This window comes from Cetorhinus maximus, chromosome 16 (assembly GCF_964194155.1).
Source record: "Cetorhinus maximus chromosome 16, sCetMax3.hap1.1, whole genome shotgun sequence".
Taxonomy (NCBI): Eukaryota; Metazoa; Chordata; class Chondrichthyes; order Lamniformes; family Cetorhinidae; genus Cetorhinus; species Cetorhinus maximus.
In genome coordinates, this window is record NC_135894.1 from 21,997,091 (window position 1) to 22,012,350 (window position 15,260).

General features: G+C 43.0%; 1 protein-coding gene across 2 annotated transcripts in view; it reads left to right on the plus strand.

The window, feature by feature from the left end:
• The window catches only part of lcp1 (lymphocyte cytosolic protein 1 (L-plastin)), a 60,132-nt gene that overhangs the window by 37,502 nt on the left and 7,370 nt on the right, over positions 1-15,260 (plus strand). For both annotated transcript variants that reach the window (XM_078559483.1, XM_078559484.1), the window contains exons 9-13: positions 2,000-2,095; positions 3,726-3,921; positions 5,080-5,158; positions 11,966-12,080; positions 15,017-15,150. In XM_078559483.1, coding sequence (XP_078415609.1) covers positions 2,000-2,095; positions 3,726-3,921; positions 5,080-5,158; positions 11,966-12,080; positions 15,017-15,150 — 620 coding nt within the window. The remainder of the gene's footprint in view (positions 1-1,999; positions 2,096-3,725; positions 3,922-5,079; positions 5,159-11,965; positions 12,081-15,016; positions 15,151-15,260) is intronic.

Genomic DNA, 15,260 nt, shown 5'->3' on the forward strand with positions numbered 1-15,260 from the left:
GCAATTCCCTACTATCTTCCCCCTAAACGTTGCATGAAATTGTCCAAGGTGTATGTGCAATTGACCAACCTAATGCGACTGTTAAAATGATTTCCTATATGTAGTACTATGGGGTAAATGATATGTTAGAGTTTCTAGTGTGGAGCCTTGTTCAACGGGAGTGCTGATCACTGAAGCGAGCATGGAGATGGGCACCTCCAATTAACTGTCCTCCAAATCTCTCTTAATTTTAACCATTGGAGAATCAAGAGAATGTAAGTTGGTCTCGGTGCCTGATTATCCAATCTGCAAACATGCTTCCTGCTGTTGAGTGAGGCCCTGCTCCAGGAGTTATAAAATTTACCATTGTACATGCACAGAGAGAAATGATCAATCATTGTAAAACAGATATTAAGAACAGCCTCTTCACTCAGTGAAGGTTCATAATATATTGCTGGCACATGCAATCGAGACTAAAGAATTAAGAATGTACAAAAAGCAGTTGGATGCTGAGGTGGAAGAATTGGGAGCATTGAGCTTTTATGGGCTGAATGAACTTTTTCCAACCCTTGGTTTTTCTTGTATTATTGCATAAACCTGTTCTGATAGGTAGCAAAACTGAGTGAGGAGGTTGTTCTTAATATCTGTTTTACAATGATTGATCATTTCTCTCATGCAATGACTTTTAATGTCCAAGGGACATCCCAAAGTGCTTCTCAGTAAATGAATTATTTTCCTGAGCAAATGGAGCACATGTTGTGCACAGCAAGATCCCAACAAACAACCACTGAAATGAGTGGCCAGTTAATCAGTTTTTGATGGTGTTGGCCAAGCTCCCTACTGCTGTCCAAGTGGTGCCATAGGATTTCTTGCAACCCCCTGAACTCTGTTTAATGTCTCATCTGGGAGGCAGCACTTCCACTGGCACAGCGTTCCCTCAATACTAATCTGTTAGCCTAGATTACCGATTTAAGTCCTGGAGTGGAGCTTGAGCCCACAGCCTCTGACTCAAGAGGCGAGATTGCCACAGAAAAGCAAGTTTACCCTGGACCATTGCATTGATTTTTTTTTTAGTTTTGACCCAAGTAAAATAGGTGCTGGAAGAAGAATAAAGGGGATTCTTACAAAAAAAAATGGCTGTTAAAGACCATAAAAAAAGTTAATTTTTTTCCTCTATTTATTCTCGGGATGTGGGCATCGCTGGCAACGCCAGTTCTCATTGCCTATCCCTAGCTGCCTTGAGACGGTCATGATGGGCTCTATTCTTGAACCACTGATAGCAGTTTAATACAGTAGAATGGTTAGTTACACCCACTTCACAAAGAGTCAACTACATTAGTGTGGGACTGGAGCAACATACACTCGACAACTTCATGGGCAGTTTTACTGACACCAGATTTTGACTTAAAACTGATTTCAAATTCTCAAACTGCCATGGGTTGGAGTGAACACGTATTAGCTGGAATATTAGTTCAGTAACATTGTTTACACCACCATATCTTGTGAAGCTTCATTAAGGTACAAATTCTCTACATTTCTAAGCAACATCAATTAGAGGAGGTGATTGCAACATGACTGGAAGCACATTTACTGTGTTTTTACTTTTGTACTGCAGCTTGCAGTCCCTTGAATGCTTTACCCTTGATGTGTCTCCCTTAATGCCAAACCCTGTCCTGTTTTACTTTCCTCTGCTCTTTGTTTGTTTGAATTCTTAATGCTGCTCTTTGGATATCTCGTATTTCTGGACTGTTGTCATATGGGTGAACTCAAAAGCTGACTGACTTCTGTAACTTGATGAAGGTATCTGTTCAAACCATTTTTAGTGTATTGGATTAAGGTGGGTTTAATGTGCCTAGAGATAATGGATTTGATTCCATTTATCCCGCATCTTATTGCATGCAGAATTTAGTCTTTCAGAGTTAATGAGAAGTCTTTAGCAACAGCTGCATTCTTTTCAATGTGTTTTACCTATTTTTGTAATGAATGTACCAGTCTCTAAGTCTTCTCACCAATTCCACAGGATTCAAAAGCTTACTTCCACCTCCTCAATCAAATCGCGCCAAAAGGTGATGATGAGGGACAAGATCCGATTCCAGTTGACATGTCTGGTATTAATGTAAGTACTAAAACGTGCAACCTTCTCATGACCTGTTTGTACAATGCATCTTGTCATGTTACACTTCTCTAAAATAGTGAAAAATAATATTTAGTTTGCTCAAAGACTGGTTACAACTATTAAAAGAGGAAGAAGTAAAGGTTAACAGAAAATTTAATTACTCTGTGTAACTCACTGGTTAACTGTTTTAACATACCTTATCTAATACACTGGTTAAGGGTTGAACATCCCCTGTATAACACACTGGTTAAGGGTTTAACATTTCTTTTATAACTGACCAGTTAATGAGTTCAACTTCCCCCTGTAGAACACACTAGTTACCTGACTTCAGTTCCTCTGACTGGCTAAATGAGTTTAATTTCTGTGCAGTGCATTAGTTAATGGGTTAATTGATTAGAATTTCACAGGAATTTAATTCCTCTGTGAAACACATTAATTAATGTGTTTAATTTCCCTTGGCTAATGGGTTTAACTTCCCAGTGTGCCTCCTGCCAATGCAAGATGGCAGCAAAGATGGCTGCCGATACCCTTTGCACATGCACACTTGTCCGCACATGCGCAGAAAACCAGTCACGGGTTTTGTCTTTCCAAACTTGGGTTGTGTTAAGGGCTATTTTTAAATTATAAAATACCATTGTAAATTGATGTGGCATGATAATGAAGAGTGGAGAACTGCAGTCATACAGCCTGTAAAACATCCCACAACATTACACACCTTATACTGCAGACTTTTTTATTAGTCTGTGTCAGCTCTCCAGTCGCCTGATGTAATTTTCCAACAACAAAAGAAGCAAAAGGGAAAGGGGTAAAATACAGAGAGCATAACCTATAAACAGAATGTATTGGACAGAATGAGCAGGTCTTGCAGCATTTGTGTAGAAGCTCGGGTGAATGGGTCAGAGCACTGAACATTGTCTAGAACTAAGCTATATCCTGGTTTCCTCATCAAAGATATAATTCCAGTTAATTTTCCTTTATTTCTGTCCTAATCGCTGCCTACTCCATCGCAACCAGTAAACAGAACTGTGCATGCGCCACGTTGGCAGTGAACGCAGCCTTAACTTCCCCTATGTAATGAGTTGGTTGATGGTTACAGGTTATAATTACAGTTAACAGGTTAATTTCTCTGTGTAACACAATAGTTAATGGGTTAATTCTTCTGTGTAACACGGGCTAACAGCTTTGATTAGAAGTTCATGTTTTTACTTCTTTTAAACATCTAAATGAGTTAATAACTGCATTGAAATAGTAGGGACAGGAGTTTAAAACGAAAGAATGAACCAAGGTGTTGAATTTCTGCTGAGGAAGGTTGGGGTGAGTTGTTCTCCTGATGATCAGCTGAATTTTGGTGGAAATTCAGAGAAATGACAAAGTGATGGCGGGCAATCAGGAGATCTCTTATAGAAATTCAGCTGTGTATAAGAGTAGCCCTACCATGCTTTATAATTCAGGACAGATGCTAACTTCGAGGGGATGTTGAGGTTGGGGGGTGGGGGTGGTGCAGAGACAGAATGAGGTTAGGTTTGTGTTATATTGAGTGTATGAGAGAATATATTAAAGGTTTTTGGCCTGTCTTTTTCATTTAACCATGTTTGATGGTAAATCACAAATACTGCGATTACTCGTACAGGAAAATGATGACTTGAAACGGGCAGAGTCAATGCTTCAGCAGGCCGAAAGGCTTGGCTGCAGACAGTTTGTCACAGCAACAGATGTCGTTCGTGGGAACCCCAAGCTAAACTTGGCCTTTGTTGCAAATCTGTTCAACAAGTATCCAGCTCTTCAGAAACCTGAGAACCAGGACATAGACTGGAGTCTACTGGAGGGTAAGCTTCTGAGAAAATTAAAATCCCTCTGAGCTTGTAAAATCACACTCCCTATGAACATTATGGTTAGTTCAGTCTGAGATTCCATTAACAGATAACTGCTCCTTCTCTGGTACCAGTTATCACCCCTTGTTGGGGAACAAACTTGAGCCTCAGTTAAAGGGTGCACTGGTTAGAGAATTGGCACTACATGCTGTAGTCACAAATTTGAGTGAGACTTCCCACCGGAAGTATGGCGATCGGTAAATTTACTCTCGTGCTAACTCAGCAACCAAGAGGCCAGACCGCCAGCGGAGGTGTGGTAATGGTATTACTATCTCAGAGTCATTGCACAGAGGAGTGCATGTTTTCAAAATGGTTTGTTAAATTTGTTCTGGTAAATTAATGCAAATATTTCCCACGGGAAAATCATCTCAGCTGCCAATCTCAGCTCCATTATAGGGAGAATATGAAAGCCCTGGCAATATGCAACCTGAGGATGTCACTAGAAATGAAGAGTAGGGGGGTGTGTTACATTAGTAAAGACAGACTTGAGTAAATGGGCTTTTTCCATTGGAGCCGAGATGGTTAAGATGTGACCTGACTCCATCTACGATAGTTTTCTCCCACATGCTCGGTCTGCGTTCCTTTGTAGTTCCTTGCTATGTTTCCTAACTTACTAACAAATTTTGATGGCAACTCACTTTCCTTCATCCAATTTGTTAATAAATATGGTGAGAAGCTGGTGCCCCAGAGCAGATCCCTAGGGAACAACACTCATCACATCCTGCCAATCAGCATGACTGTATTGAATGGTGGAGCAGGCTTGAGGGACTGTATGGTCTACTCCCGCTCCTATTTCTTATGTTCTTATACAATCAGAGTGGAACCCTTACTTTCTATCCCCCGACCAATTCCCAAACTATGTCACAAAGTTCCCACCAATTCCATGTGCTTTAATCTTTGCTAATATCTTGTGCAAAACCTTATCAAACACCTGATCATATAGACGATGTCCATAGACACTCCCTTATCCATTGTCTTTCTTTAATTCTTGTGCTGACCTTATGATTGTGGCTGCTGCATTTGTGTGATCCAATAATTAATTGCACTTCCTACCTCTTTTGATACCTTTCTGTAAATCATTAAGGCAAATTGACCATTTTTCTAAACTTGTAGGTGAAACAAGAGAGGAAAGGACATTCAGAAACTGGATGAACTCACTTGGTGTGACTCCTCGCGTGAACCATTTGTACAGGTGAGGTAATTGAAAGAATAAGAAGAATCTTACGGTTATGCACAGGCAGTACTGCTCCGTTCTGCAGTGCCAACTTCACAAAACACTAACCCCCATGTGAATCCACAGGGACATGCATCAATCACAATAGCTCGATATTTTAGCAACAAAAACGAAAAATGCTGGAAAAACTCAGCAGGTCTGACAGCATCTGCAGAAAGAAAGACAGAGTTAATAGTTCGAGTCTGTATGACTCTTCTTCAGAGCTGCAGGGAAGTAAAAATGTGGTGAAATATATACTGTTTAAGTGGGGGATCAGGTGAAGCTGTGGTGGAGGCAAAGGAGAGATTGCGAAAGATATAAACAAAAGGTCAAAGGGTTGTTAATAGCGGTGGTCTGGCTAAAGGAAGTGCTAATGGTGACACTAAGAGTGGAAAGCAGAATGTGATAATGGCCGGACCAGGGTAAGCACTCTGGAAAGTGACAGATGGCCCTAGTGGGGGTTGGGTGGGAGGAGAGGATGGTAGTGGGAAAAAGATCTAAAAGGCTAAAAGCTGGGGACAAAACGATGAATAAAATGGAAATAAAAAATAATAATAATGAAAATAAGTGGGAACAAAAAAATAAATAAATAAAAATTAAAAAATAAAAGTGAATAAGAGAAAAGGGGCAGTGGGGGCGTCAGAAAGAGTTGGGAATGGAGGAGAGAGTTCATGGTCTGAAGTTGTTGAGCTCAATGTTAAGTCCGGAAGGCTATAAAGTGCCTAATCGGAAGATGAGGTGCTGTTCCTTCGGTTTGCATTGAGCTTCACTGGAACATTGCATCAAGAATTCAGGGAGTTAGGCAGTAGACTAAAAAGCAAGACCTCTTGGGTTGTAATCTCTGGATTACTCCCAGTGCCACGTGCTAGCGAGCTCAGAAATAGGAGAATAGTGCAGATGAATACATGGCTTAAGAGTTGGTGCAGGAGGGAGGGTTTTAGATTCCTGGATCACTGGGACCGTTTCTGGGGAAGGTGGGACCTATACAAGTGGGACGGTCTACATCTGAACCAGAGCGGGACTAACATCCTTGCGGGTGGGTTTGCTAGTGCTGTTAGGAGGAGTTTAAACTAATTTGGCAGGGGGAGGGGACACAGAATGTTAGCAGAATAGGGACACATCATAATACAGTAAAACAATCAAGTCAGAGGGAGTACAGCTGCAATAAGCTTCAAGGGAGTAAGGCAAGGCTGGATGGCCTCTATTTAATAATACAGGAGTATTACAGGTAAAACGGATGAGTTAAGGGTGAGGATTGACATGTGGAATTGTGATATAGTAGCCATCACTGAGACGTGGTTGAGGGAAGGGCAGGATTGGCAGCTCAACATTCGGGGATATAGAATCTTCAGGGGAGACAGGGGAGGGGGTAAAAGAGGAGGAGGTGTTGCATTATTAGTTAAGGAGTCCATCACTGCAGTAAGGAGAGATGATTTCTTGGAGGGGGCATCAAATGAAACTTTGTGAGTAGAGCTTAGGAATAAAAAAGGGGCAACCACATTGTTAGGTGTTTATTATAGACCCCAGATAGTCAGCGGGAAACTGAGGAGCAAATATGTGCACAATTTGTGGAGGTGTGTAAAAGCAATAACAATAGGGTAATCATATTAGGTGATTTCAACTTTCCCAACATTAATTGGGATAGACATAGTGTTAAGGACTTGGATGGAGTGGATTTCTTGAAATGTGTACAGGAGAACTTTTTAGGTCAATATGTAGAGGGTCCAACAAGGGACGGTGCCGGACAGGTGGCTTAGGTGGTGGTGGGGGAGCGACCACAACATGGTACAGTTTAAGTTTGTTATGGACAAAGAAATAGACAAGTTGCAAAAAAATGTTTTGGATTGGGGGAGAGTGGATTTTAGTAAAATAAGGCAGGATCTGGCCAAGGCAGACTGGGAACACCTACTTGTGGGGAAATCTACAGAGGAACAGTGTGGGGGTGGGGGGGTGGGGGTGTTCAAAAAGGAAATGGGGAGGTCACAGGCTCAACATGTTCCCTCTAGGGTGATTGGAAGGAGTAACAAGCCCAGAGAACCATGGATGACCAGAGATATTCAGGTTGCGATGAGAAGAAAAAGAGAGGCTTTTAGCAATTACAAGGGAAACAAATCAGCAGAGGCATTAGTGGAGTACAGACAGTGCAGGGTGGAGCTTAAGAAAGCAGTTAGGAAAGCAAAGAGGGGATATGAGAAAGCTCGGGCTGGTAAAAGTAGGGAAAATCCCAAGATATTCTATAAGTATATCAATGGGAAGAGGATAACCAGGGAAAGAGTAGGGCCCATAAGGGACCAAGGGGGCAATCTATGGGTGGAGCCAGAGGACATCACTAGAGTGTTGAATGAATATTTAACGTCCGTCTTCACCCAAGAGAATGAGGATGAAGGTATCGAACTCGGGGAGAGAGACTGTGAGGTTCTTAAGCAAATTGATATAGGGAGTGACAAGGTATTGGAGGTGTTGACAGGCTTAAAAGTGGACAAATCTCCAGGTCTGGATTATTTGTGTCCCAGGCTGCTGACGGAGGCAAGGGAGGAGATCGCAGGGGCTCTGGCCTAAATTTTTAATTCCTCTCTGGCCACGGGGGAGGTGCCAGAGGACTGGAGAACAGCTAATGTGGTTCCGCTATTTAAAAAGGATTGTAGAGATAAGCCAGGGAACTACAGGCCAGTGAGCCTCACGTCAGTGGTAGGGAAACTATTGGAGAAATTTCTGAAGGAGAGTATCTATCTCCACTTGGAGAGGCAAGGTTTGATGAGGGATAGTCAGCATGGCTTTGTCAGAGGGAGGTCATGCCTAACAAATTTGATTGAATTTTTTGAGGAGGTGACCAGGTTTGTAGATGAGGGTAGTGCAGTTGATGTAGTTTATATGGATTTCAGCAAAGCCTTTGACAAGGTCCCACATGGGAGATTTATAAAGAAGGCAAAGGCACATGGGATACAGGGTAATTTGATAAGGTGGATTCAAAATTGGCTTAGTTGTAGGAGGCAGAGGGTGATGACAGAAGGATGCTTTAGTGACTGGCAGCCAGTGTCCAGTGGCATACCACAGGGATCTGTGCTCGGTCCCCTATTATTTGTCATTTATATAAATGACATAGATGACTATGTGGGGGGTAGGATTAGTAAGTTTGCGGATGACACAAAGATTGGCCGGGTGGTTAACAGTGAGGTTGAGTGTCTTGGGCTACAGGAAGATATAGACAGGATGGTCAAATGGGCAGATAAGTGGCAGATGGCATTTAACCCTGAAAAGTGTGAGGTGATACACTTTGGAAGGAGTAATTTGACAAGGAAGTATTCAATGAACGGCATGGCACTAGGAAGTTCTGAGGAACAAAGGGACCTTGGCGTGTGTGTCCATAGATCTCTGAAGGCAGAGGGGCATGTTAGTGGGGTGGTGAACAAGGCATATGGGACACTTGCCTTTATCAATTTATATTTATCAATCAAGCATAGATTACAAAAGTAGGGAGGTCATGTTGGAGTTGTATAGAACCTCGGTGAGGCCACAGCTGGAGTACTGTGTGCAGTTCTGGTCACCACATTATAGGAAGGATGTGTTTGCACTGGAGGGGGTGCAGAGGAGATTCACCAGGATGTTGCCTGGGATGAAACATTTAAGTTATGAAGAGAGGTTGGATAGACTTGGGTTGTTTTCGTTGGAGCAGAGAAGACTGAGGGGCGACCTGATCGAGGTGTACAAGATTATGAGGGGCATGGACAGGGTGGATAGGGAGCAGCTGTTCCCCTTAGTTGAAGGGTCAGTCACAAGGGGGCATAAGTTTAAGGTGAAGGGCAGGAGGTTTAGGGCAGATGTGGGGAAAAACTTTTTTACCCAGAGGGTGGTGATGGTCTGGAATGCACTGCCTAGGAGGGTGGTGGAGGCGGGTTGCCTCACATCCTTTAAACAGTCCCTGGATGAGCACTTGGTACGTCATAACATTCGAGGCTATGGGCCAAGTGCTGGTAAATGGGATTAGGTAGGTAGGTCAGGTGTTTCTCACGTGTCGGTGCAGACTCAATGGGCCGAAGGGCCTCTTCTGCACTGTGATTCTGCGATTGCAGCAGGCCTTTCCCTGCTATAGACCAGAGGCAAATACCTCGATAGTTTCCACAGCATGATTTATCCCTCTGCTTGAAGATAGTTACGACTGTCACCATTCTGATATCGGAGTGGGGGGAGGGGGTTGGTGTAGTTCCTTTTCCTCCCGAATCCATAGGATGAGAGCATGGAGTCTTGATGTGAGCAAAAGCCCACCAGCTTCGAAGGCCTCAGCTGGAATACCATTGGGGCCACAGGCTTTGTTGCTTTTCATCCATTTGATCGCTTATTGCAGCTTTCCCTCAATGGTGGTTCACCCATGGATTCTACCACCATGGGGATAGCCTGAAGAATATCACCAGCTGCCACCATGGATTCATAGTTCATAGTGGAGAGTTGTTGAAAATCCATCCAGCGGCAGGCCTGATGTTGGGGGTCCATATGGACAGCACCCCAGCACCCATGGTGTGGACACCCGGTCCCACTGCTCCTAAGGTGTGGACAGTGCTCTTCCTACTCCACGGTTTGAACCACTACCTCCCCCTCCACTCCTGTGACATCCCTCCCTCGCTCCTACGGCCTCGCCAGCACTTCCTCGGCTACAACACTAGCATCTACCCAGCGATGTGGAAAATTGCCCAGGTATGTCCTGAACACAAAGCAGGAAAAATCCAACCTGGCTAATTACTGCCCCATCAGTTTACTTGATCATCAGTAAAGTAATGGAAGGGGTCATCAACAGTGCTATCAAGCAGCACATGCTTAGCAATAACCTGCTCATTGACGCTTAGTTTGGGTTCCACCAGGGGCACTCAGCTCCTGACCTCAATACAGCCTTGATTCAAACATGGACAAAAGAGCTGAACTTCCAAGGTGAGGTGAGAGTGACTTCCCATGACATCGAGCCCACGTTTGACCAAGTGTGTCATCAAGGAGCCCTAGCAAAGCTGGAGTCAATGTGAATCAGGGGAAAACTCTTCGCTGGTTGCAGTCATACCCAGCACAAAAGAAGATGGTTGTGGTTGTTGGTCAGTCATCTCAGCTCCAGGACATCACTGCAGGAGTTCCTCAGGGTAGTGTCCTCAGCCCAACCGTCTTCAGCTACTTCATCAATGACCTTCCTTCCATCATAAGGTCAGAAGTGGGGATGTTCGTTGATGATTGCACAATGTTCAGCACGATTCGCAACTCTTCAGATACCGAAGCAGTCCATGTCCAAATGCAGCAAGACCTGGACAATATCCAGGCTTGGGCTGACAAGTGGCAAGTAACATTTGTGCCTCAGAAGTGCCAGGCAATGACCATCTCCAACAAGAGAGAATCCAACCATCTTCCCTTGATGTTCAATGGCATTACCATCACTGAATCCCCCACTATCAATATAGTGTTACCATTGACCAGAAACTGAACTGGACCAGCCATTTCAATACTGTGACCAACACACAGTAGCAGCAGTGTGTACCATCTACAAGATGCACTGCAGGAATTTCCCAAGGCTCCTTAGACAGCACCTTCCAAACCCACGACCACCACCATCTATAAGGACAGGCAGCAGATAGATGGGAACACCACCACCTGGAAGTTCCCCTCCAAGTCACTCACCATCCTGACTTGGAACTATATAGCCATTCCTTCACTGTCACTAGGTCAAAATCCTGGAACTCCCTTCCTAACAGCACTGTGGGTGTACCTACACCACATGGACTGCAGCGGTTCAAGAAGGCAGCTCACCACCACCTTCTCAAGGGCAATTAGGGATGGACAATATATGCTGGTCCAGCCAGCGAAGCCCACGTCCCATGAATGAATTTTTTAAAAATTTGCAATGAGTATGAGTTAATCTCTGACACAGCACAATAAGTAAATTGCATTTAATATTAATACTGTTTTAGACTTCCTGAAGGCATTAATAAATCAAGAAATCTTAAATGACTACAGTTGAGGTGAAAGCATAAGACAAATCACAGATTTACGATAATGTATTTCTGTTGTACCACCATTAGATGGTACCAGCATGCTGTTTGAATCAAATTCTTGTCCTGCACAGTTACAATTGTTTAACACTTGCAACCAGTGTGTGAATCAGGTTTTAGGATGAATGCTAAATCAGACGTGGCCAATTATAAAACAATCTGTACTGAATGCTTGGTTTATAAAGGTAGACTCTAAGCTATTAATCTAAAAGTACTGTAACCTATCAATGAATACTGGTGCAATTAGTGAATAAATGTCAAGCATATTTTCCTTATATGCTAAATCAATGTAAAATGTAGCAAATTTAGAGCATTAAAATTTTGACTGAGGAATGTCAATCCACCAATACAGCCAGCAGATATGTCTAGTTTTGTAGAAGTCAGGATGCCACTTGAGTATTTTGAAAGTTGAATGTTTTCCTTTGCTCTAAGTTTTAATATTATATAAAAAAAACATTTAATTATTGGCAGTCCATTTGCACAGGCTTGGAATTATTAGAAGAACACTGCGCTGTGGCACACTCATTCTATGATCCCAACGTTCGCTCCTACATCAGGTTAATGTGTCTCTTCCTATTTCAATGCTAATGAACCTATGAATTTCACCTATTTCCTGTTTTAAAACCTACACCAGTCTCTGGGCCTGAATATATAGTTGTGGATTCTGACTGGACCCATATCCAGACCTGCACCTCAACCTGAGCTGTTCTGAATGCATGGTTTGAATGTTCAGTCATATTTTTCTCTCCAAACCATTGTGTTGCAGTGACCTGGAGGATGCCTTGGTGATTCTGCAGCTCTATGAAAAGATCAAGGTTCCAGTGGATTGGAGTCGGGTGAACAAACCACCTTATCCTAAACTGGGTGCTAACATGAAGAAAGTGAGTTTTCAATGAAAGATTCTAATCTCTGGCAGGATAGATCAGAGCTTTGTGCAGACCGACTGCAATTGTGTCAATGAAATACTGACATTCTGACTATTTAACGGTTTGCTATACAACTGTGATCATCTGAGATCCATGATGCCTTTGGTTAATTGTCTCTGCCCCTGCTCCCTTTGTATTTCTGAGATTCCTCCATGTACATCAGAGTTGAAATAGGCCTTAGATATTTGCTATTTTTAATAATAGAAGTTAGAGCACCTTGGATGATAATAAAAAGACATGTATGAAAAATGTCTGCTGTTGAAAACCCATGGTGTGAAAATGAAATAAACTTGCACAGCTGCAGGGATGGAGTGGGGGAATTGGATTGACTGGATTGCTCTATGAAGAGATGGCATAGGCTCGATGGACCAAATGGCCACCTTCTGTACCATAATAATGACTCTATTGGTGAGCCACACTAAAAGATTTTAGTCAAAATACCATTTCCAAACCATAGAACAGACAAAACAATCCTCCATGGAGAAAAAAATGGGAGTGTATTGCTGTGAACTGGAGAATGGTGACTAGATCAAAATTGGGATGTATATGTAACCAAAGGAAAGGCTATAGCCTTAAAGGGAAATGGTTCCTTGGTTTTCGTGATGAATGATGGCCAGACGTTCTGTTGCCCAGTTCCAGTCCTTGTAGCTGAAGATTAAGTTAAAATTCTGAATACTTGACTGCCAATCTATATGAATGCACTATCAGCCAGTCTCCCAGATCTCTTGGTTCATTGGTTCTAGGTGCATGAGCTCTGGATGAACTGCTGTCTAGCCATCTTTGAAAGTGTGCACTTATCGGCTGCCTGATGACAGGTTCAGTGCCCCATAACTTATTTGAAGTGGAATGTATTTTCAAGGCATTCTAATTGATTTTTTTGAGCAATGAATGGCAGACAGTCACTGTTCGTATCTCCTCCCCTATCAATAAGAATTTTAGGAAAAAATTCTCTCAAGAATCTCAAGACCAGATTTCCCTCCAAATCTAACAATCCTAATAGTCACTAGAGCATAAGCAATTGGGGAGAGGGTGTTTTTTTTCTTTTCTAGCACTATCTGATAAATATCAAATGACATAGCACAGAAATAGACCATTCAGCCTATCAAGTCCATGCTAGCCCCTTACCCAACTTGAACCACCGAATTTAATCCCACTCTCCATTCTTTATGGGTAGAATTTTCTGCTTGGCTTGCGGGCGTGCGCCCGACACGCTCGAGCGTGAAATAGTGTGCGATGATGTCGGGCAAGCGTCCTGATGTCATTGCACACTCGCGCGATGTTTCGGTTGGCAGGTGTGCACGAGAGTCGGCAACATGCCCACCAACAATTAAGAGGCCTATTAAGGCCATTAAATTATCAATTAATAGGGATTTTTCATTGCCCCTCCACCTTTACGGTTGGTGGGCGGGCGAATCGGCCAGGTGGCCTTTGCATTCTTCAGGAAACCTCATCCATGGGCGGGATAAGGTTTCCGTAATTAAATAAAAATAATAAAAATCTATGCACAGAATTTTTATAATGTCCACGCACAAGTGACTCATTCTGATGCATGGACACTTTTTCTGGATTTTAAATTCTGTCTTTATTGATTTTAAATTTGTCAGCTCCCTGAGGCAGCTCTCTGCCTTCAAGAAGCTTTCCTTCCACGCTCCCCCCATGCCCACGCTGACTTCAGCGCTCGCCCTCCTCCCACCCCCCACCCCCCACCCCAGCAGCATTCAGCCTTTCAGTGCACCTTTCACGTTGGCTGCCTGTTAATTGGCCAGCCAGCATGAAATCGCGGTCAGGGGGCCGATCGTGGGCAGCGGTCCATTCCCGGCCGCTCCTGTGCCCGCCGATCACAGCTGCCCGTTGACCTGGAAATTCTACCCTATATTTCCTCTTTTTCCAGCAACTACCTAATTCCCTATTTAAAGGACTGATAAAATCTGCTTTACCTGTCTGTGCCTGGGAACTGCAAACTCTAACCTGAACAAAGCTCTGAACAAAGAAATTTAGAAATGCATTGAATTATACACCACAGGAGGAGGCCATTTTTATCATTGTGCCTGTACCAGCTCTTTTGAAAGGGCCATCTAATTAATCCCTCTCTGCTGCTCTTTCCCAATAGCCCTGTAATTTCCCTTTTGGCTTTTCAAGTACATATCTAATTCCCTTTTAAAGGTTAGTAGTGAATCTGCTTCCACTCCCTTTTACTATTTTGCATTTCTGACCTCCTATTCTGAAAAATAAATCAGTACATTTGTTAAATATTGTTAAAGTAATCGACTCCTCAACACGAGAAAGAGTATGACTTCCTCTGATCCAAAATTAACCCAAATGACAGTATGTTAGAATGAGGCTCTAGGACTGCCTGTTGTATCGTTAAATGTAGTTCCATTTGTGGAGTCTGATGCTGCGAGGACAAGTTTGAGGCCTCTCTGTCTACCAGTGCCACCAAGATGGCCACTAGACGGCCAACTAGATGCCCAACAGTTGATGTCTGAAGCTGGTGAGCAACTTCCGCCCACCCCGGCAGACCTACATCTCAGAACTGTATAGCGCAGAACGGTGAAGCTCAATCCAGAGCATCTTGGGGGAGGGGAGATGTCAGGCATTGAGTTCAAGGCCGCAAATCGGTCTTTCAATTCTTGAATAGGTTTCATTCTGGTGAATTATGGCTTAAACAACATTCCATTTTTATGGTGGGATTTGTTCATTGAACTGAAGTGAGCACAAATGACAAATAAGACTGGGATTGAAACACAGGCCTTATGAAGCTGTACCACAAGAGCTAACAGGCATTTGGTTCATTTTTAGTTAAACTAAATGGTCATTTGAAAAAATTAAAACATTGCTGATAATGAATCAAACCAATGCGTTGTTAACAAGTAGCTTTTATTACCCAAAAGCTGGAAAACTGTAACTACGCAGTTGATTTGGGAAAGAACAAAGCCAAGTTTTCGCTCGTTGGAATTGCAGGTCAAGATCTGAATGAGGGCAAACACATGCCAACTTTAGCCTTGCTGTGGCAGTTAATGAGGAGGTGAGTGTATTTTATCTTGTAAGATTGATAAAAGCTAGAAGTTAATGGCACTAACTGATAAATATTGGGAATATGGACAATTTGGTATATTTTTGCTGCTTGGTTCCACC